The sequence below is a fragment of the Podarcis gaigeae genome, assembly GCF_964106915.1.
Source record: "Podarcis gaigeae genome assembly, chromosome: Z".
Classification (NCBI taxonomy): Eukaryota; Metazoa; Chordata; class Lepidosauria; order Squamata; family Lacertidae; genus Podarcis; species Podarcis gaigeae.
The window spans coordinates 31904208-31927874 of NC_139691.1; the positions used below are offsets into that span (position 1 = coordinate 31904208).

General features: G+C 47.6%; 1 protein-coding gene and 1 pseudogene across 30 annotated transcripts in view; one reads left to right on the forward strand and one right to left on the reverse strand.

Annotated features, from left to right (window-relative positions):
* Window positions 1-23667, reverse strand: part of LOC310836723 (putative G-protein coupled receptor 34) — a 359394-nt gene that overhangs the window by 282557 nt on the left and 53170 nt on the right. For 4 of the 29 annotated variants that reach the window (XR_014560186.1, XM_083722458.1, XM_083722463.1 and 1 more), the window contains exon 1: window positions 4759-5357. The exons of 21 other annotated variants lie outside the window; for them this stretch is intronic. Coding sequence is in view for 3 of the 8 variants with exons in the window: in XM_083722458.1 (XP_083578584.1) it covers window positions 4759-4863 (105 nt within the window). In the remaining 5 variants the exon portion in view is untranslated. Of the gene's footprint in view, window positions 1-4295; window positions 4715-4758; window positions 5358-8308; window positions 8473-23667 lie in introns of those variants that run through there. 4 more of the 29 variants (XM_083722475.1, XM_083722474.1, XM_083722454.1 and 1 more) reach the window with 3 other exon arrangements.
* LOC310836136 (DNA-binding protein inhibitor ID-3-A-like) lies at window positions 20949-21480 on the forward strand (annotated as a pseudogene). The gene is made up of 2 exons: window positions 20949-21071; window positions 21137-21480. The product of its transcript is annotated as a DNA-binding protein inhibitor ID-3-A-like (transcript).

Sequence of the window (23667 nt, forward strand, 5' to 3'; positions counted from 1 at the left end):
GAGGTCAAATGGCCAAAATATTGGGAAATATTAGAGAGAGATGGAGACAATTGGAGATTGCAGAGTTTAGAGAAACTAAAAGACAAAGTGCGAGACTGGCTACATTACGCTCAGATTAAAGAGGTTTTTAAATTGGATAAAAAGTTAGGATTCCAGGTGGAAAAATCGAAACTGGAAACAGAACTGTTAGAACCTAAGACTAAGGTACTTTCAAAAATGTATAACTTGTTGCTGAGGTGGAATACACAGGATGAAACGGTTAAATCAGCTATGATAAAGTGGGCACAGGACATTGGATATAATATTATGTTTGCCGACTGGGAAAAGTTATGGACCACCGGTATGAAGTTTACGGCATGTAATGCCTTAAAAGAAAATATTATGAAAATGATATATAGGTGGTACATGACCCCAGTCAAGCTAGCAAAAATATACCACTTGTCAGACAATAAGTGTTGGAAATGTAAGGAAACTGAAGGAATGTTCTTTCACCTCAGGTGGACCTGCCCCAGGGTTAAGGCCTTCTGGGAAATGATATATAATGAGCTGAAAAAGGTATTTAAGTATACCTTCCCTAAGAAACCAGAGGCCTTCCTTTTGGGGATTGTTGGCCAGAGGGTGTTAAAGAATGATAGAACATTTTTTATGTATGCAGCAACAGCAGCAAGGATACTCGTCGCTAAATATTGGAAAACCCAAGATTTGCCCACACTGGAAGAATGGCAGATGCAACTGATGGACTACATGGAGTTAGCAGAAATGACTGGCAGTATTTGAGACCAGGGAGAGGAAGCAGTGGAAGAGACTGGAAGAAATTCAAGGACTATCTACAAAAGCACTGTAAATTGTATGAGAGTTAAGAAGGATGAGAGATTTGAAAACAACTGGGCACCATAAAATTTGGTGAAAAGATTGTGAGAATGAGTGAATTTTATGAGAAAAATAGATTTTGAATAAATATTATGGTAAGATTAGAGATTTAAGATCTAGATAAAATTATTCAAAGTTAGGGATAAAATATTGGAAAAGTGTACAATAAGAATGGAAACAAGGTGATAATTTGCTGGTTAAGGTTCTATAAATTTGGAAAGTAGGAGTGAGAGACGTGAGGGAGTCCAATAATGAAGAGAAGGAACATTGTTTGTACTCTGTTATGTTGTTTTCTTTTCTTTTTTTCTTTTTTCCTTTCTTTCTATTGTAATAAAAAAGTCTTCAATATTTTTTTTTAAAAAAATAAAAAATAAAATCTGGGCCATTGTTTTTGCTTTATACACAGATAGAGCTGGGTTGACCAGATTTCCACCTTTACAGGCAGCGAATTTCAGAATAGCTTTTGCTGATTTAAAGGCTTGCAATTTAATATTGGATAGCTGTGTATTCCAAGATGCCGTTTCTGAATAAGTCAATCCCAGATATTTAAACGTATTTACTTGGTTTATGATGTGTTAATCCAGGTGCCAAACATGCTTTTTATAACGCTTCCCAAATAAAATGACCTGTGTCTTATCGTAGTTTATAGATAAAGCATTCCTCGTGCAATATGAACTCAATTTTGCAAGCAGCCGTCTCAGGCCCACCTGGGTTCTAGATAAAAGTACTAGGTCATCAGCATACATTAATACTGAGGGGTTTTGGTCAAGAATTGTGACAGGGGCAAACTGTAGGCCCTCCAGTTCTTTAACCATGTCATTAATATAAAAATTAAACAGGAAAGGTGCCAAAATGCATCCCTGTTTGACTCCAATAATGGTCTTAATTCTAGTGGTGACATGGCCAGGCAGATCCACCTTTACATGTATTGATGTGTCTGTATATGTTTTGATGAGAAATAATAGACGGAGGTCTATATTTGTCTTTTCCAATTTTTGCCACAATGCAATGGGACCGTATTGAAAGCTGACTTTAGATCGGTAAAAGCGACATATATCATATTTTTCGCTCTATAGGACACACTTTTTGCCCTCCAAAAATTGAGGGGAAATGCGTGTGTGTCCTATGGAGCGAATGCTTCCTTGGCTTCAGCGATAGCAATGCTAAGCCTCCGAAGCGCAGAGGGAGCGCTCCCTCCGCGCTCCAAAGGCTTTGCGTTGCTTTCGCTGAAGCCTGGAGAGCGAGAGGCGTCGGTGCACACCGACCCCTCTCGCTCTCCAGGCTTCAGGCATAGCCGCGCACAGTCCCTCTGGCAGGGAGAGGCTGTACATGGCTATAGCTTCTTTAGCCCCGTGCAGCCTCTCCCAGCAGGGAGAGGTTGCACGGGGCTAAAGAGAAACCCAAAACAGCAAGCGGGATCCATCCTGCTGGCTGCCTTGGCTTGTGACATAGCTGTGCATAACCCCTCCGGCAGGGAGAGTTTGCAGCACGTAACCCCTTCGGCAGGGAGAGGTTGAGCGGGGCTAAAGAGGAAGCCAAAACAGTGAGCGGGGTGGATCCCACTGGCTGCCTTGGCTTGTGCCATAGCTGCGCGCAACCCCTCCGGCAGGGAGAGGCTGCTCGGGGCTATGGCTTCTTTAGCCCCGCGCAGCCTCTCCCAGCTGGAGAGGTTGTGCACAGCTAAAGAGGAAGCCAAGACAGCGCTGTCTTGGCTTGTGCCATAGCCGCGTGCAACCCCTCCGATAGGAGAGGTTGCGCACAGCCTGCACGCTGCTCTTTGGGGCTGGGGGGGGGGATAAGATTTTTTTTCTTGATTCCCCCCCCCCCTAAAAACTAGGTGCGCCCTATGGTCCGGTGCGCGCTATGGAGCAAAAATATGGTAATTTTTGCTTCAAATTATGGATGTATTTACATAGCAGAAAGTTCATCACAAAGCACTGGTCCAATGTGGATTACTTCCCTGGGTGGCAATCAACGCTAATTACAGTCCTGTTATCTGCGGAGCTCCGAAGCCTGTTTGCTAAGCCGTCGCCATCTTGGAACCGCCCATTCCACAAGAGAGTACTGGGTATAACCCCTTTGATCTTTTACTAGGGCGCAAGGTCAAAGGACCTTTAGATCTACTCTGAATGAATTGGGAGGATCACCCAGATAGTGATCCAGATTCAGTAATGGAATATCTGTATAAACTGCAAAACACTTTACGCCGTTGCTTAGAAATAGCAGAAGAAAATTTAAAAGCCGCCCAGTCAAAGCAAAAAGTCAGGTATGATAAAAGGGCAAGAGAGAGAACATTTGGGCCAGAAGATGAAGTGTTGCTGCTAAGGCCAATAAAGGGAAATAAATTGCATTTAGCCTGGGAGAGACCGTACAAGATTGGGTCCAAAATGAGTCACGTGAACACGCTAAAACCCTACCATAGGGTTTTACCCTACCACAGAAAGCTGGGCTCTATATGCTATAAGAGAAGACTCAGAAGAAACAGACGACATACTGTGCTGGGAAGGGAGAGGGGAGCAACGTTGTAATCAGAAGTGAATCTAGCCCCGTCATTAACCCAATCACAGCGGGAGGTGGTAGGAAGTATCCTACAAAAATACAAAGCCGTCTTTAGTAATGTTCAAGGAATAGCAAAGGGAGTGGTCCATTGCATAGACACTGGGGATGCTAAACCCATTGCAGTGACCCCTTAGAGGATAACTGGGACATACATGGATAAAATCCGCAACGTGGTGCAGGAGATGCTGAAGGCAGGGATCATAAGCCCCTCAGAGAGTCCCTGGGCAGCACCACTAGCTGCAACACTGACCGACTTGACTCGTAAGAAAGAACCGGAGTGTGTGGAGTGGCAGCAGTCATTTGAAGCACTGAAGAATGCCTTGACTACCGGACCAGTCCTCATCGGACCAAAGAGTTCACCATCTTTACCCACCCACCACACTCTAGGACAGCGCAACTACATATAGGATATTTTCTGCAATCTACCCCCCCCCCATTCTTTAACAAAAATCTAATTCTAACCCCCTACTCCCCCACCCACCACACTCTAGCTCAGCGCAATTCCATTGGTTCGATAGACAATACAAGGTGAGAGACACAGGGCAACCCAGACGGGTTGGCAGGGAATCATCCTATACTGTAGATAAGCAAGATAGCTAGCTTAAAAGCAATTACATGTAATTATGTCTGTATGGCATAAATTGGGAAAGTCCATCAAAAGAAAATGCACCACTTCATATATAAACTCCAGGACTGACCCTGCCTACCTTAATGGATGAGGAACAGGAATTCATGGACAGTCCTATCACCCCAGAGGAAATAGATATGGTCCTCAAAAACCTCAAGCCACACAAAGCTCAAGGCCCAGCTGGCTTCAGAGCAGAATTCTATAGGAAATTCAAAGAACCCCTGATGCCCAACATGACCCACCTATTCAATGATATCATAAAAGGGGGGCCCATCCCCAAAACCTGGACCTACTCCAAAGTATTGTCCAGCCCAAAACCACTGAAAGACAGCCTCAAAGTAGAATCAGACCGCCTAATCTCATTAATAAACCAAGACTACAAGATATTCACACCAAACTTGGCAATCCGCCTAAAAATTTTCCTACACAAATTAATAGACCAGACTGGATTTGTCCCTGGTCGCAATATAACAGACCCCATCAGGAAACTACTGAACATGATTGCACACAGTGCATGATTGCAACTAAATGCCAACTGACAATTATGTCCATAAACATCCTCAATGCTTTGGACTGCTTAGAGTTAAAATACCTATTAGCAGTACTAACATGAAATTTGGCCCCAATTTCCTACAAATCCTCAAACAAATATACTTCCAAGCCTCAGCAATATGGAGGACTAACAATTGGGACTCCAATACCATAGCATTCCAAAAAGGCACAAAACAAGGATTCCCACTGTCTCTCTTCTTATTCATCCTGGCTCTGGAACCTTTAGAAATCTGAATCTGAGCAGCCACAGACATGAAGGGAGTGGAAATAAAAAGCAAAACCTACAAATTAGGACTCTTTGCAGATGACAGCACCAGACCCCATAAACACTTACACCACAAAGAACTCATAACCCAACTACGCTCAGCAGCCAGAAACGTCATAACAAGACACTGGAGAGACCTGTCAGAAGTAAACATGGACCAATGGTACAAAAAACTATGGGAAAATAGTCCTATATTTTTCTAGCCCTACTAGAAAAAATAACCAATAAACTGAAACTGACACAGGAACAAATAGAAGAAGACACTTTCACCCCGGTATGGCTCCCCTTTATCACATATATAGCCCAACAAGACAATGACAAAAATCCACCAAAAAAATACAAATCAATACAGTGGTGCCCCGCAAGACGAACGCCTCGCAAGACGAAAAACCTGCTAGACGAAAGGGTTTTCCGTTTTGGAGGCACTTCGCAAAACGAATTTCCCTATGGGCTTGCTTCGCAAGAAGAAAGCCCATAGGGAAATCTCCGGGGACCTCTTTTAAATGCTAGCGGTGGGGAGCAAAGCCTTTCCCCCCCCTCCGGCCTTCAGAAGAGGTCCAGGAAGGCCGGCGGGGGCCGAAAGGCTTTGCTCCCCACCGCCAGCATTTTAAAAGCGCTTCCCGCTATCCCAGATGGCTTTTGAAGGCAGGCGGGGGGGAGCAAAGACTTTTGCCCCCCGCCCGCCTTCAGAAGGGGTCCAGGACCTCTTCTGAAGCCGGGGGGGCAAAAGTCTTTGTCCCCCCCCTGCCTGCCTTCCCGGGGGCTTTTAAATCGCCCCGGGACAGCCGAGAAGTCAGGCGGGGGGGAGGCAAAGACTTTCGCCCCCCGCCAGCCTTCAGAAGAGGTTGGGGGACAGACTGTCCCCGGACCTGGTCTGAAGGCGGTTTCCATAGGAACGCATTAATTGATTTTTAATGCATTCCTATGGGAAACCGTGCTTCGCAAGACGAAAAACTCGCAAGACGAAAAGACTTGCGGAATGAATTAATTTCGTCTTGCAAGGCACCACTGTATGGCTAACCTGATCCAAAACACCCACCCACCCCACTCACACATGAACACAAAGACCAACACAGCCAACCACAAATGAACAGCCACACCCTAGGCCAACCCCAACCTCTTTCACCACCAAAGGAAGACAATCGAACAGCAAAGAACCTGCACAAGCGATGCTGACACAAAACCCCACATATATTAAGTAAAGTAGAATCACCCCCACTCCACCCCCACTCATCTTTCCCCTCCTCCACCTCTTTCCCCCTATTCTTCCTAATGTCTCAACAAATGGGGGGAAAATGTGTTATGTGGGGGGGGATACAAGACAGAGACATTGGACATACCTTTGTAAATCAAGAAAATCTTTACAAAAATACATTTTTTTTAAAAAAAGGAACTTCCGGGTTAGGGCCATCGGTTAATGGTGGATTCCCTCCGAGCTCCGGAGGGAATCGGCTCCGTAGAAGACGGGTCTTGCCGCGGCGGCGACGCAGGGACCCTTAGAAACCACAGGCGCTGCAGCTTGTGGACCTGGTGACTCGGCGGGCACCATTTGCGCCCCCCGACCCGCGAAGGAGCCTTTTTAATGGCTACGGAATGGGGAGCAGTGCGGTGCTGTGAGTCGACTGCTTCTCCTATGGAGCGAAGCCGCATGCCATGGCCGGAGAGTGCTGACTTCTTCTTTTGAACATTTGGACTCTAAAAGTAACAACCCGTGAGTAGTACGGAAATTGGAACTTCAAAGGGAAAATTCTTTTTTTTTTTTAATTAGGCACGATCGGGGAAGGCGCAAAAAGGAAGTCCGTCCCCCGTCCTGTAGACAATTTAAAGCAAGGATTAGATAACTAAGGTCGAGAGAACTCTTTTTTCTTTATTGGATAAAGCTTATTAATTTCACAATTTGGCAGTATAAGTAATTTTGCTGTAGGATAAGAGTTGATTTCGATTTTGAGAGCTGAAGTGCAACCCCCCGGGACCCGGGAGTGATCCGCAAGAGAGCCTGTTGAGGAGACATAGAAGAGTTTGACAGCTGTCAAACTAGCTGTCAAAGGTGGGGGGGGAGAGAACTTTGTTTCTGTTGTCTTTGCTGGCTATGTTTGTTACAATTTGGTTTTAAACTGTTGAAAACAAAGAAGAACTGAAACAAGTTAATCTGACTTTTGGATTGGAGCTGGAAGGAATACTAAGTAACCAGAATCCCTCTAGAGGGGGTTCAGGGACACTACAAGAATGGCTGCAGGTGGAAAAATACAGGCTGAACTGGACAGAATGTTTTTTCTCTTGGGAAAGTTACAAGGTCAAAGTGAAGTTTTGGCTACAAATGTTACAATTATGAACTTAACAGCAAATAAACTCACTGAATTTGATAAGGACTTGACTCAAGAAGCCCATGCAGCTGAACAAGAAAAGAAATCTGAGATTTTTGAGAGAGTGGAGAAAGAGATACGTGCTGTTCCGGAGGAGAGGGAAGGAGGAGCTGGAATGCCGCAGATGATAAATGAGAGCCAGAGGCCTGCCAGGATGGATACAAAGGAAAACAAGATTTGGATGATGAGAATGTGGTTTGAATTGGAGAATGAAGAATGGAGAGATCTCCTCATGGGGAGATCGGAAGACCTATGGATTACAAATCTGATTAAGGTGGAAGCTGGAGCTTTTGGGACATTTGGGACATTTGGACTTAAAAGGAGTAAGAAACAAGATTTGGGCCCCACTTTTAAACATGGAGGTCTGGCTGGAAGAAATATGGACTCTATTGGGACAGAGCTTCTCCGTGACTTGGTGTTCAATATAAAGGACTATCAAAAAAAACCGGCAGAGAGGAATTGAAAGAGAATTAAGAGCCTTGGACGTGAGGTCTCCAGGCTGATAGTTGATAGACTGATAGACATTTGTTGGGGATCGAAACCGGGAAAGGGGGGGGTGGGATTTTGGGAATCCAAAGGGTGTACAATTATATTTTGTTTCTTTTTACTCTGTTTCATTACTAGTATAAAAACTGGGAAATTCGTGGAAGGGAACTTGGGTCGACTTTAGAAAAGGGTTTAAAGAATGAGCATTGACGTATAAATTGAGGTTTATAAGTTAAAATTGGTTAATTAAAACGAATTAAATATAATAAGGCAAAATTTTGGGACAAGAACTTGCTGAGCTAATAACTGGATCTGGATTACAAGAAGGGGAGGTGTTGGGAAGTCAGGGAAAGATGTTATTGAAAATAAGGAATGTAAATGCTATGTGTTTTTAAATTTTGCTTTTGTTTTTCTCTTTTTTTTCTTTTTTTTTTGAAAATTTCAATAAATATCTTTTTTTAAAAAATACATTTTAAAAAAACAAATGAAACTGACCTGTAGAAAATGTAACTTGAAAAAAGAAACATTGCACATACTTTTTTAAACCAAGAAATCGTTAATAAAAAAGACAATAAAAAAATTTACAGTTTCACCACATTTCAGAAACTCAGGAAGAAGGACGGGCGTGTGTGTACCTCCTGACCCTCTGAAGATACCCAGCCTCATGTGCCCAACCCCAGCTGGAAGGCCGGCCTGCCTTAGGACTTCTCAGCAGAAGCTCCACCTGCCTGGAAGAAGACCCACAATCCCACCTACCTTGGAAGGCCACTGCTTCATGATGGAACAGCTTCGTGATGGAAAAGGCCATGGCTTGGGAGTTCCCCTCCATCTTCCAGAAGCACTGCATCAGGCGTCTTGGGATACATCCCTGCAAATACAGTCCTGTGAGAAGAACGCCAGGAAATGTTTTGCTAGCACAGAGCCTGTCCTCTAAAGGGAGAGGCAGAACCTAGGGTGCTCAGAGGCTTGGGGCGCTTTGGCAAAGTAAAAGAGGAATATTGGACAGCTCTACGGAGGAATCTAGATACACATAAAAAAACCACTAGTAAAACACATATTTTAAAAACTACCAGAGGCTTTTTTCTTAGGTTTGGTAGGAGAAGAATTACCAAAGGATAAGAAAGTACTGTTTATGTATGCGATTACAACGGCAAGAATACTACTTGCCCAGGGATGGAAAGAAGAAAGAGCCCCATCAAAAGGAGAATGGGTAATGAAGATGATGGACTATGCTGAGATGGCAAGGTGGACCGGGAAAATCAGGCACTAAGAGTTTAACCAATTTATTAAGGAACAACATACCGTATTTTTCGCCCCATAAGACGCACTTTTTCCCCTCCAAAAATGAAGGGGAAATCTGGGTGCGTCCTATGGGGCGAATGCAGGCTTTCGCTGAAGCTTGGAGAGCGAGAGGGGTGGGTGCGCACCGACCCCTCTCGCTCTCCAGGCTTCAGGAAGACATCCGCAGCCTGGGCAGCCCTGCAGGAGGTCAGGCAGGGATGTCTAGGCTGCGGATAGCAGCCTGCTTCCTGGAGCATCGGGCGCCCTGAAAGCAGAGCGCCCGGCGCTTCGGGAGCACATCCGCAGCCTGGGCAGCCCTGCAGGAGGTCCGGCAGGGCTGTCTAGGCTGCGGATAGCAGCCTGCTTCCTGGAGCATCGGGCGCCCTGAAAGCAGAGCGCCCGGCGCTTCGGGAGCACATCCGCAGCCCGGGCAGCCCTGCAGGAGGTCCGGCAGGGATGTCTAGGCTGCAGATAGCAGCCTGCTTCCCGGAGCGTCGGGCGCCCTGAAAGCAGAGCGCCTGGCGCTTCGGGAGCGCATCCGCAGCCCGGGCAGCCCTGCAGGAGGTCCAGCAGGGCTGTCTAGGCTGCGGATAGCAGCCTGCTTCCCGGAGCGTCGGGCGCCCTGAAGCAGAGCGCTCCGCGCGCCGGACAGACATCCACAGCGTGGGGAGCCCTGCAGGGGTTCCCCGCAGGGCTCCCCATGCGGATAGCAGCCTGCCACCCGGCGGGCGGGGCGCCCTGAAGCAGAGCGCCCCGCGCGCCGGACAGACATCCGCAGCGTGGGGAGTCCTGCAGGGGTTCCCCGCAGGGTTCCCCACGCTGCGGATAGCAGCCTGCCTCCCGGTGGGTGGGGCGCCCTGAAGCAGAGCGCCCCGTGCGACGGACAGACATCTGCAGCATGGGGAGCCCTGCAGGGGTTCCCCGCAGGGCTCCCCATGCTGCAGATAGCAGCCTGCCTCCCGGCGGGTGGGGCGCCCTGAAGCGGGGCGCCCCACGCGCCGGACAGACATCCGCAGCGTGGGGAGCCCTGCAGGGGTTCCCCGCAGGGCTCCCCACGCTGCGGATAGCAGCCTGCCGCCGGGCGGGCGGAGCGCCCTGAAGCAGAGCGCCCCGCGCGCCGGACAGACATCCGCAGCGTGGGGAGTCCTGCAGGGGTTCCCCGCAGGGCTCCCCACGCTGCGGATAGCAGCCTGCCACCCGGCGGGTGGGGCGCCCTGAAGCAGAGCACCCCGCGCGCCAGACACACATCCGCAGCGCGGGGAGTCCTGCAGGGGTTCCCCGCAGGGCTCCCCACGCTGCGGATAGCAGCCTGCTGCCTGAGGCAGACATCGGCCAGCCCCACAAGCTCAGGGAGGTGCAGCGCCCTTCCTCGACCTGGTTTGGTTTCCCCGACCTGCTTTGGGGGGGGGGAATAAAGGAAAAAAAATTTTCCTTTATTTCCCCCCCAAAAAACTAGGTGCGTCCTATGGGACGAAAAATACGGTACCTCTAAAGAATATAGTAAAGAACACTGTAAACATTTTAAAATGTTGGCAGGACTGACAGAGCACTTGTAATTTAAAATAACAAAGGATAAAAATGAAGTACCATAATTTGGATAAATGCAATTAGATGCAGTTTAAAAAGGAAGATAAATTTTGGAAGCCAAGGGAGGGGTGGAGAGAAGTCCAGGGGAATCCCATAAAGGTACTGATATGGACTGTGGTGTAATGTAAATGTGTGTGTGTTTAAAAAATGTTTTGTTCTTGAAACATTGAAAATAAAAAGTGAAAAAAGAAAATACTTTTTTTAAGTATTTTGAAAAATATATTGAATTTGACATAAGCTCACCCTCGCCATCTAGTGTCACATTTGTATAGTGCACTTAAAACATTGTATATGCATCTGTATAGCCAAGTCTTTAGTCTGTGGCTGTATTTTTGGCACTGTTTCCTCTCTTTCCACCAATCAAGGCTGGACCACATGCTTAACATGAGTCAACAGTGTGATGCAGCAGCAACAACAAAAAAGCTAACGCTGTTCTAGGCTGCATCAACAGAAGTATAGTGTCCAGATCAAGGGAAGGAATAGTTCCTTGCTATTCTGCCTTGGACAGACCACACCTGGAATACTGTGCAATTCTGGCCACCACAATTTAAGAAGGATATTGACAAGCTGGAACCTGTGCCAAGGAGGGCAACCAAGATGATCAAGGGTCTAGAAACCAAGTCTTAGGAGGAATGGTTGAAGCAGCTGGGTATGTCTAGCCTGTCTTTAGACAGTGAGACAGCCTGCTTTGGGAGGTATAATAATAATAATAATAATAATAATAATAATAATAATAATAATAATAATTTTTTTTTTTTTATACCCCGCCCTCCCCAGCCAAGGCCGGGCTCAGAGCGGCTTACAAGCAATAATAAAAACAAGATGAATGGTTACAACTTAAAAACAAAAATAAAATACATTAAAATAATGGAACATTAAAATATTAAAATGTAGCCTCATCGCAGGAGGAGAAGGAAAAGAAAGGGGGGGGAAAGAGAGAGGGAGGGAATCAAATTGGCTCCAAGCCAAAGGCCAGACAGAACAACTCTGTCTTACAGGCCCTGCGGGAAGAAATCAGATCCTGCAGGGCCCTGGTCTCATGAGGCAGAGCGTTCCACCAGGCCGGAGCCAGAGTTGAAAAGGCCCTGGCTCTGGTTGAAGCCAATCTAACTTCCTTAGGGCCTGGGACCACTAGGGTGTTGTTATTTATGGACCTTGAGGCTCTCCGTGGGGCATACCAGGAGAGGCAGTCCCGTGGGTACGAGGGTCCTAGGCCGTGAAGGGCTTTAAAGGTCAAAACCAGCACCTTAAATCTGACCCTGTACTCCACCGGGAGCCAGTGCAGCTTGAAAAGCACTGGGTGAATATGCTCCCATGGCAGAGCCCCGTATGTGGGCTCTCCTTGCTTGGAGGTTTTTCAGAAGAGGTTGGGTGGCCATCTGTCATGGATGCTTTAGTTGGGATTCCTGCATTGCAGGGGGTGGACTAGATGACCCTTCAGGTCCCTTCTAGTTCTATGAAATCCCCATCGCCATCTGATGGGTCTGTTGGTATTCACAATCTGCTTTTAACAGTCCTATTCTTAACAAAATGAATAACAGAAAGGGCTTATAGGAGAACCATGGTGAATGGTTTGAACAACTCCCAGCAGGTCCAGTCAGCATGATGGGCCTTGTGGGAGTTGCAATATGAAACACTTGGAAGACACAAACTTGGTGAAAGCTGCTGCACAGTGAGGCCTCTGCTCAAAAGAGGATCCCTTCTCTGTCAGAGCCAAGGTGTATCTGTCCAGCACGCTGCTTCCATCAAGGACTAACCTGATCCCCCTGGATGTTCTTAAGTGGCTCCCCAGCAGTTGGTATTCAGAGGTAGACTGCTCCTTCAACAGGAAGTTCTATTTGGCTATTCAAACCACTGACCTCTGATAGACTCAGCCAAACCCAGGTTCTAGAGAAGGCTTCGCCAACCTGGTATAGCCCAAAACATCTCAGGGGGCACTACGTTGGCAAAGGTCCAACACAGGGTGTTGGAAAAAAATGTGGGGGGAAAATGGCATTATTGCACTTTGAATGGAAAAAATCTAGGAGAAAAGAGGGGAATTATTTTAAATGACACCTTTAACCCAACAAAGCAAAACACTTGCTTTGCCGCCAGGTACGTAAGGGAATGCAAGCAGGATGTTTTCGTAAGTTCAGCCGTATCAATGGAACAACTTCCCTCAGAGGAAAATATGCAGCTTTCAGAACTTTGAAGTTTAGAGAAAAAGCAAGTTAGAGGCAATGGAACCAGAAGTTCTAAAATCCTGCAAGACTTGCAGAAAGTGGGTAGGAAAAATGTTTTTCTCCCTCTCTCATAACACCAGAACTCGTGCAGGAACCAATGCAGGAAGATTCAGAGCAGATAAGAAAGTATTTACAGAAGAAAGTAAGAGGAGTCTGCTGGATCTGGCCAATGGCCCCTCTACTCCATCATCCTGTTCACAGTGGCCACCCGGATGCTCCTTAAGGGAAACCCACAAACAGGACAGGAGCACAAGAGCAACTCTCCCCTCCTGCGGTTTGCAGCAGCTGGGATTGAGAAGCAGTCCTGTCCTGCCCATGCAAGCAGTGCAGTCCTTAAGATTTCTAAAGACTTGCGCCCCCTAGTGACAAAAGTTCCTGCTCCTCTGCAGCTGCTCTGGGTTAGCAGTTGGGCTCCAGAAAATAAACATTTCGAGGAAAACCAAGAACACAACATAAAGAGGAGCTGCGCTGTACCAAATCTGACCACAGATGCATCCAGAGTTCGGTACTGACTGTGAGGAGCCCACCATAGCATCAGACAAGGGGACATTCCCAACCCTACCCAAGGATTATCCTGTGGAACTTCTGCCTGCACCTCACCTTCCCCACAGAAGCTAAAGGCACCAAGGAGGAAGGGATGGGACGTGGGGCGCTCAAGCCAAAAAAATGGGGGGGGGGGACCAAGACACAGCGGCTTTGCGTCCTTTATTTGCGCTGGAGTGCGCGCGGCCAACACAACCCACCGCGCCAGGCGCTGCCCTCGCCCCCAACGTGCCCAGGGCGGGAAGGGTTCCGCGCGTCAACTCAGCCTGGCCACCAGAGCCAAGCGGGACTGCCCTTCGCCCCAGCATGCCCTTGCCAGGAGAAGCTTGGTCGGCAGGCAAATCCCGCTCCCCCACGCTGGTCTGGGACGCGCGGCGGTTAGTCCAAGCCGGGTCCTGGCGGCACTCAGGGCGGGACGGGGTTCCCTGCGTGGGGGCGCCTGGCTCCCGCCCCCTAAAAATCGCGCGATTGGGACTACCGTTCCCCGGCCCAACCCCACACGCCACTGCCTATGTCCATACACACGTGCTCTCCGCAGTTTCAGACCCGACTCTTTCCCCAGCCCTGCCTGGAAATACTGCGGGTAGAGTAACCCTAGCCTCCTCCCCCCCCCACCGCAAAGCTCTACCTCCGCGCAGCAGCCCTTCCTCCTGAAACCGAGGACCCAAGGTCGAGGGCCAACCGGACACATTCCCAAAGCCACAACGAAGTTGCTTGGCTGAGCGAGGCGGCTACCCAACCCCACCACCCGAAATGCCCCCCCACCCGCCCCTATCGCCAGCCAGAACCCTACCTACCCCAGGACTCTCCGCCGTCCCGCAGCACTTGGAAAAGGGCACGGATGCGCTCCGCCCGGATGCTGAGCGGAGCCGCGGCCAGGAGCGCACCCTTCGCCAAGGAGGAGGAGGAGGCGCAGCAGCGAGCGAGCGAGCTCCAAGCACCCATTGCCACCCTCCCTCCCGCAGCGCCAGGCAGATGGAAGTAGAGAAGACGCCGAGGACGCCCCAGGTGTTAGAAACAGAGATACCTAGCCCCGCCCCCTGGCCAGTTTAAACTCCAGCGAGTTAAAGGGACTCTGCTTCCCCATTTCACCCCCCCCCCCACAGGGACCACACACCCTCCAATAAAGTAAACCCCCTATGTCTTGCGAATACACGTGTATTCAAGCTTATAGCCTGGTTCCCCAAGGAAATCCAAAAGACCCCATGGCCGCCAACTTTTCAGCCTCCTCCAGACCCTGCCTTGAAAGTTGGCTCCCTAACAGACTCCATTGTTTCCCTTTGTGTCCCCGGAATTGTCACCTGCAGATTTCTTTCTACCCCTGCGTTTCCCTTAAAGGCACAGGCACACCTGGCAGGCTGAAAGACAGCAGGTTAGCGAAGGCTGACTTAAGCATGCAGGTGGGAGCCACAGGCACAGCAGAAAGATACAGGAGCTTTGGCAAAAAGCTATAATCTAATTTCCAAAGAACATCCGGCATTTTGGGTGGCGATTCTAGGAAAGACCAGCTGTCCATCTGGGTCTTCTAACCAGCAGTCAAACAAACAAGAATTAAGCCCGTAAAACTTTTCTGTTTCTTATTCACCACTCTACCCCCAATCTCAGCTAAATATTCCAAGGAGGCTCCAACAACAATCATCCTTCAACTGCAAAGGTGTCAGATGTCTGAATGAGAGAATGAAATGCCAGTTTGGGGATGTGATGCTTTGAAAGCAACTGGCTGTAAGGAGGAGGAGTGCCCAATTTTATTTTATACATTGTTATATTTAGACTACTAATGGGCTAGTAAGGCTGTGAAATGCTAAATTTAATGCCACATCTTGTTTCTGTGGAAGCCTGTTCATGTTGGAGATTGAATCTTGACATAACCATTTAGCTATAGCATCATGACCACAATTTGTTGTCTAAAAGCAGCATTGAAGACAGTAGCTACATTTTAATGAACTCCACTAAAGTTGCCTCAGGTTTTGGAGTTCTGCTGGGGGATTAGAGAGACTAGATTAAAGGTAAAGGTAAAGGTACCCCTGCCCATACGGCCCAGTCGTGTCCGGCTCTAGGGTTGTGCGCCCATCTCACTTAAGAGGCCGGGGGCCAGCGCTGTCCGAAGACACTTCCGGGTCACGTGGCCAGCGTGACAAGCTGCATCTGGCGAGCCAGCGCAGCACACGGAAACACCGTTTACCTTCCCGCTAGTAAGCGGTCCCTATTTATCTACTTGCACCCGTGGGTGCTTTCGAACTGCTGGGTTGGCAGGCGCTGGGACTGAACGACTGGAGCGCACCCCGCCACGGGGATTCGAACCGCCGACCATGCGATCGGCAAGTCCTAGATTACACTGCTTTAAATTAAGAAATTAAGTGATTCACAAACTTTGGCTCCCATAAAATAAAAACCTTCCAGTAAGAATCTTGAATTAAAAATCAAAAAAACAAAACAATACTAATTGTGAAGCACCAACACTTTCTGAACAAAGGTAAAGGTAAAGGGACCCCTGACCATTAGTCGTGGCCGACTGTATTGTTGCGGCATTCATCTCGCTTTATTGGCCGAGGGAGCCAACTATCTACTATCTACTATCTCTATTTATCTACGTGCACTTTGATGTGCTTTTGAACTGCTAGGTTGGCAGGAGCAGGGACCGAGCAATGGGAGCTCACCCCCTCATCGCGGGGATTCGAACCACCGACCTTCTGATCGGCAAATCCTAGAAGAAATCTACCATACCCAAAGAGCCAGGGATTATCCTGTGGAACTTCCTCCTGCACTTCACCTTCCCCACAGAAGCTAAAGGCACCAAGGAGGAAGGGATGGGACGTGGAGTGCTCAAGCCCAAAAATGGAGGGTTGGTTGGGGGAAAACCAAAACGCAGCGGCTTTGCGTCCTTTTTTGTGCTGGAATGCGCGTGGCCAACACAACCCACCGCGCCAGGCGCTGCCCTCGCCACCAACGTGCCCAGGGCGGGAAGGGTTCCGCGCGTCAACTCAGCCTGGCCACCAGAGCCAAGCGGAACTGCCCTTCGCCCAGCATGCCCTTGCCAGGAGAAGCTTGGTCGGCAGGCAAATCCTGCTCCCCCACGCCAGTCTGGGACTCCACTAAAGATGCCTCAGGTTTTGGAGTTCTGCTGGGGGATTATAGAGACTAGATTACACTGCTTTAAATTAAGAAATTAAGTGATTCACAAACTTTGGCTCCCATAAAATAAAAACCTTCCAGTAAGAATCTTGAATTAAAAATCAAAAACACAAAACAATAGTAATTGTGAAGCACCAACACTTTCTGAACCCAGGTAAAGGTAAAGGGACCCCTGACCATTAGTCGTGGCTGACTGTGGGGTTGTGGCGCTCATCTTGTTTTATTGGCCGAGGGAGCCAACTATCTACTATCTACTTGCACTATTTATCTACTTGCACTTTGTTTTGCTTTCGAACTGCTAGGTTGGCAGGAGCAGGGACCGAGCAATGGGAGCTCACCCCCTCATCGCGGGGATTCGAACCGCCGACCTTCTGATCGGCCTTCTGATAAGCAAGTCCTAGGCACTGTGGTTTAACCCACAGAGCCACCTGCGTCCCGTCTGAACCCAGGAAGGGCACTTAAATTCTAAGAATTAACAAAACTGCAATGTTTAAAGTGTCCACTGTTTCTTTGCAAAAGTGGAGGATAGGGAGAGAATCAGAACAGGTAAGGGCCACACTACTTTTCACTCTTTTAATTAATCTGAAGAAGCACAAACTTGAGGAACATCCACTATATAAAATCATGCTTGTCTTCTGAACTTTTGAGAGCTGATCTAAGACATTTTGCTGAGGGAAAAGGAGTGGCCAGTTTCGTTTAGTACACAAGGCAGAAAGCAACAAAACGCATGGGTAGGCAAACTAAGGCCCGGGGGCCCGAATCCGGCCCAATCGCCTTCTAAATCTGGCCTCCGGACGGTCCGGAAATCTCAGCATTTTTACATGAGTAGAATGTGTCCTTTTATTAAAAATGCATCTCTGGGTTATTTGTGGGGCATAGGAATTCGTTCCCCACAAAAAATATAGTCCGGCCCCGCACAAGGTCTGAGGGACAGTGCTCTCCTGCTCCTTGTCCATAAAACATCTGATAATAATAAATTAAATTCATGAACAACCCGTTGCCCTTCTCAGGGCATCTAAAATCAGCTGCCTGAGGCAGCCTTCCTATTTTGATAATCAGGAACCCACAGGTAATACTCCTCAGCACCTCTATGCCAATAAAACGTTCCTCCCCTTCCAGTTCTGCCACACAGCTGTTTAAAGCACTACTTTCCCCTGAAACGTAGCAGTCTTGCTATTCCTTTTTCTGCAGCACCCCATGCTCCCATTTCTAGGAAGGCCACTTCAACTTCATCTAGCGCTCGGTCGCTGGGCAAGCTCCTGGGCAAGCTCTATGGGCTCGCTGACATCCCTGAGGTCCATAGACTATGCTACCAACCACAGGGCAGACGATTTCCGCAAGCTGAACAAGGAGAGGGAATTCCACTATTCTGTCATCCGGTCCAAGCTGAATCACGTGATTAACATGCTGTCTAGGAGGGGCAAAGCGGCAGAATACTACATAGGCTGTCACCCAGTGAGGTGCAATGTAAAGCCTAGGCAGCGGATCAGCACAAGCCTCATAAACCTCAGAGACTTTGCACTGTATTCATCATATGACTGCTTCTGAGAAATGGGATTGTGAGAGCTGGCACACATAATTGCGGTATAGGGGGTGCTTCTGGCTTGGTGGTGGTGGGTTTTTTTTTTTTTTACTTGGCTGCCCAGCCATTTTTGTGATACTGCAAGCCTTTCTCAGGCTTTGCCGTGCCATGGAGAAGAATGGTTTGGAATACCAACCAATATGCACATTATACATTGTGGCACAAAGGTAGCCATCACAAAGAAACACCTTCACGTTGCTCTTTGTGGCTTACATTTTGTGTGCGTCACTTGTAAGTACTCCAGCCTTCACACCTGGTCAATTCTGTACTGCCCTTACAAATGTTGCTTTCTAGTGCTTTTTGGTCAAAGAAATCACAGGCTAACCTGATTTTATCAAGGGACAATAATATTAGCTGTTTAGAAAGTGCAAAAAGAAAGTGTTTGCAACTGTGATTGTAGTAATAATCTTTCTAAAATATAAACATTGCAAGTTTTTGCACACTTTCTGTATGCACATCATCTATATGTAATAAATAAATCATCATCAACATCATCATCTTTATACTCCACCCATTTGGCTGGCTTTCCCAAGGGAGTCTGAGGGGCTTACAGCATATCTAAAAACATCCAGCATTAAAAATCTCCTGATACACGGCTCAGGAGATCGAGAGGGAGAAGGAAGAAAAGGCAGGAAGGGTAACCATGTCAGACCACTAACTCCTCGAAATACAAATGTCTTCCGGATAGATTGCCCATAAACTCCACCCCTTGGTCAAACACGGTTACCTCTTCCTAGCTTAGCTAATCTGTTCCTCCTTCCCTCTCTAAGGAAAAAAACCTATACCTTTTCCCCATACAAATGTTTAACTTTAACATATAAAATACATACTATGGTAGGGCTCTATCCTGAAAAGATGTCCCACCAAAGGTGTGTGATTCAATCCTGAATATCATGAGTGACTCTTCTTAACTTGGCTTGTTTTACTACGACAATATTAGTACTTTGCAGTATGACACATTCCAAGTTTTTCCGCAATCTTCATGTGCTTTCTCATTCCTTTCCTCCAAGCAGACTGAATCCCTGGCAAACACCCCATCGGATACCTGCAGCCACAAACCCTGCCAGCACTGAACTTTTCAGTTACATCAACCACTCCACATTTGCTGAGGGTGCATTTGCATTCCTCTCAGCCAGGAATGCCTCCTTCAGGAGGTACAATGAAACCATTTGCAGCTACTGGAATCAGCCAGCAAGTGATCCACAAGAGCCAGATTCTGGACTTAAGAATCCCAAGCACATTTATCTGGATTTTTCATTCTCTCTGCAAGAGGAGAGAAGTGAAAGGCAGTGCTACATCTGGCGCAGTCATTAGGGAGGTGCAATCAGGGATTAAACAACAAAAAAGAGGAAGGGATCCTAACAGCCAGAAAGGGTGCTCTGCTTGGAAAGCAGCAAAGAGCTGGCTGCTCTGTCCCGTCCTGCTTCTGCTGCTGGTTTTGGGTTTGCTGGAGAAATATCAAAACTAAAGGGAAATCTCATCCAGCCTAAAGGAAAATACCTATCTAGAATGTATAATCTCCTCCACAATTCACACCCTGCCATCAAAGAACTTTTGTCTCACTTAAAGCGCTCTACCTTTTCTGAGGATGCACACCTCAGAACACAAAGGGACAGAGGAAGCTAAAAGGACAGGCCACACAACAAGCCAGTGACTTCTGTCTTGCCGGTAGATTTTTCGGATGACCCAGACCTTTTCTGAAAAGCGGGAGAATACGAAGAACCGCTGGAATATTGAGACGAAGAGGAGGAGGAAGAAGAAGAGTACGACAAGATTGGTAACCATAGAATGCTTTCCATTACTGAAGTTACAAGAGATGCATTCTGACAGAATGAAAAGCTTAGTACAAAAAAAAAGTTTGTAGTGTGTGGGTGTTCACCTATGTTAGTGCCTTGTTCATTGGTCTGACACTGCTGCAACTGGCTCTGATTTCGCTCTTCACTATTCCCCTTCTTAATGAAAAGCACCAGGTTGAAATTAACCATTCTTGTTCAATCTTGCTGCAGAAAAGAGGGGAGAGGATACCCTGCTAGATATATAGACTTTCGGATTAATCATATATATATCCTGAGTGACTCTTCTTAGCTTGGCTTGTTTTACTACGGCAATATTAGAACTTTGCATTATGACACATTCCAAGTTTTTCCACAATCTTCATGTACTTTCTCATTCCTTTTCTCCAAGCAGACTGAATCCCTCGCAAACACCCCATCGGATACCTGCAGCCACACAACTCAAACCCTGCCAGCACTGAACTTTTCAGTTACTTCAACCACTCCACATTTGCTGAGGGTGCATTTGCATTCCTCTCAGCCTGGAATGCCTCCTTCAGGAGGTACAATGAAACCATTTGCAGCCACTGGATCAGCCAGCAAGTGATCCACAAGAGCCAGATTCTGGACTTGAAGAATTCCAAGCACATTTATCTTCATTTTTCATTCTGGCCAAAATTATGCCAATAACCGTAAACTAAATTTGGCATCAATTGTGTATTTATTTGGGGAGGTCTTGGGGGTCCTAACACGCAAGGCACCAAAGTCAGCCATAGAAATCTTGCAACACGTCATAGATTCCATAGGTCCTCTCCAGTTGTACAGAAGATAGAAGGAGAGAGAGAGAAAAGACCTTGACTGGGGAAAGGATCAGAAAATATTTGCTGCTGCAAAGGTAGCATTTCTGTTTTTAAAATATATACATGGGGCTTTTTTGCAAAGAGAAGCATTTTCTGCATGTACACAATAGAGAATCAACCAGGCTGGCAAGCAAGGGGCAGTATTGATCTCTCTCTCTCTCAAGGTTGCTTGCTTGCTTCTCCTGCCTTAAGGAAGGAAATCCTGCCCTTCTGCAAATCCCTGCTGGTTTCTCCTCCTTCATGGCCATGAAAGGAATCAGCCCCGTCAGATCAGTCAGGAGCTGCTAGGAAGCAAGCTGCGTGCTGCCTCTCTGATCAGAGCCTCACCATCACCCAGGGAACAAGCAACAGAACGAAGCCCCTCGGCCAGTGACTCCTGCTGCAAAGGCCTTCCATAAAATGCAATGTGTCTTGCCAGAAAAAGAAAACCAGAGCCCGGCTCAGGAGGAGCCCAAGAACCTCCTTCACAACGTGAATGACTGCTACTCCAAGCTGCGCAAGCAGGTGCCAAGGATCCTGCAAGGCCCCAAAGTCAGCCAAGTGGAAATCTTGCAGCACGTCATCGACTATATCTTTGACCTGCAGATCGTGCTAGAGGAACAGGCAAAGAAGGGGCAAGATCCACCCGCAGCCAAGACTTCCCTACTCTCTTTAAAAGCTGCAGAGCGGGCATCCGAACTTTGCTCAAAAGAGGAGAGGAATCTCTGCCACTAACCTCTTAAAACAGACTGCAAGTGTGGGATCCTGGCACTTGGTTCTCTCCAATGAGACAGGAGATAGAAGAGAGACCTGAACAGGGGAAAGGATCAAATGTTTTAACCCCGTGCATCCAGTAATGGAGGGACCTCCACCATTCTCTTCCAGATAAACTGTAGAACATGGGTCTGGCCAGGCAGTTTCAGATGCCTTGACTGGTCTTCCAGAATCAACCTTCTACCCTCAATCTGTTATTCTCTTCCAACAGCCTGAAAACAAAATTTGCAGGCCGGGGAGGGGGTGCGGTGAAAGCAATCCCACTTTTTAATAACTATCGTATGGCTGTATTAAACAAGAAGAAACTTTGCAGAAGAAGAAATTTTGTGGCGTTTGTGTGTCAGACTGGGCGGATTATTATTATTATTATTATTATTATTATTAAAGCTCTGAACACTCAGATTCTTCATGCTAGTTTACTGGTCATGAGATTTCTTACTGAAATCGCATACTTCCAACATTGAATCAGCTTGTGACAAATGTGGACTTGTCTGTCATTTGCTCAGAAAAAAGGGCAGCAACAACAAAAAACAACTTTGCATATATGCAGCTTTTATGTATATTTTGGATTATAGTTTTTTAACATAATTTTTTGGGGGTGATGGGGACTTTCGTGTCTTAGGGCTGTTTTGCCTCATGGTTTTTGTTGCCGAACTCTAATAGAGAGAACACATGCATCTTATTTAGCAGGAAGGTTGATTTCTTCATCCATGAATTGTACTTCCTTTGGTGTGTGTTTTTTTTAAAAAAACTTTTCGTGAAAGCTTTTTGCATAATAAACCTTAAGCTGGTGTTTCTTTAAAAAAACCAAATACACACACACACATTGCAATTTCTGCTGCAGTTTCTCAACATACATCAGCAGAGTTTATGCTTCAAGAGGAGAGAAGTGAATGGCAGCGCTTCATCAGGCACAGTCATTAGGAAGGTTCATTTAGGGATTAATTAACAAAAAAGAGGAGGGGGTCCTAACAGCCAGAGAGGGCGCTCTGCTTGGAAAGCAGCAAAGTTATATGTACTCATCACTCCTTTTCTGCACCAAGATCAAATCCCTTTTCGAAAAGACCTTAGATTGGCTACCCATTAAGGGGTTACTTAGATTGAGATGTTGCTTGTCCAAAGATACACCCTTATGCTGCTTGGCCCCTTCAACAGCACAGTTTAGGAGTTCAACTGCCTCTTCCCAATGGATGACTTTGTGGACTCACTAAAGTTTCTGGTGTGGATGTGGCTGTTCACCTGCGTTTGTGTCTTATTCAAAGGCTCTGATTTCACTCTTCAGTATTCCCCATATTTATGAAAAGCACCAGGTTAGAAGTGACCATTCTAGTTAAACTGCATCTCAAAAAGGCACTGGCAAATGCGCCCGACGGCACCTTCCGTGGCCGCCTCCCCGCTGGCGCCCTACTCCGCCTCGCCCGCCTCCTACCCGTCCCCCGCCTCCGTCTTCTCTTACCCATCACCAGGGCCGGCCTCCTACTCTCCCCCCCCCAACGTCCTATGCCTCCCCCGTTACTTCATATGCCTCCCCCGTGACATCACCCTTCCCCTCCTTCCCCTCGCCCTTGGTGGCCACCAGCTACGCTTCCATGGCCTCCTCCACTTTCCAGAGCCAGGCGGCGGCTACCCCGTTCCCATCCCCAGGTGCCTCGGCAGCCCCTTCCGCTCGCAGGTGACTTCTGCACTTTCTGACATGGCCTCCACTTTCTCGCCCAGGACAATCGAGATCTGCTAAGAGGAGAAAACCACCAAGACTTTCGCGACGCCCACCCCGTCTAGGGAGGGTGGGGTGCAAATAACGAATCTTCCTCCAGCACTTGGTGGAGGAGCAGTGGACTCCCTCGCAAGCCAGCCTGGCCCCCCAGCTTTCCAGCAGCCGGGGGGTGGGCTGGGGTTGGGACATATCTTTCAACTTCAACTGCCTGAAGACACAAGCTCCCGGACACCGGAGTTCCTCTCCACTTCTGTTCTGCATGGACGAGAGAGGTTTTTTTTCTTCCGCGATGATTTCCCCCCAGCCCGCAATTCATTCCTTAGGGGGGAGCAATGGGACTTTGGGGGGAAATTCCATGCATAGACAATGTAATATTGTATTATGTGCCATGGCTTTGCTTCCCTTCTGGGTTCTTGATGTGAACAACCTCTTTGCATATTCATATTGCATTCTTTGGAGTACGAAGGGCTATCTCTCTCGCGCACGCTCTTTCTTTTT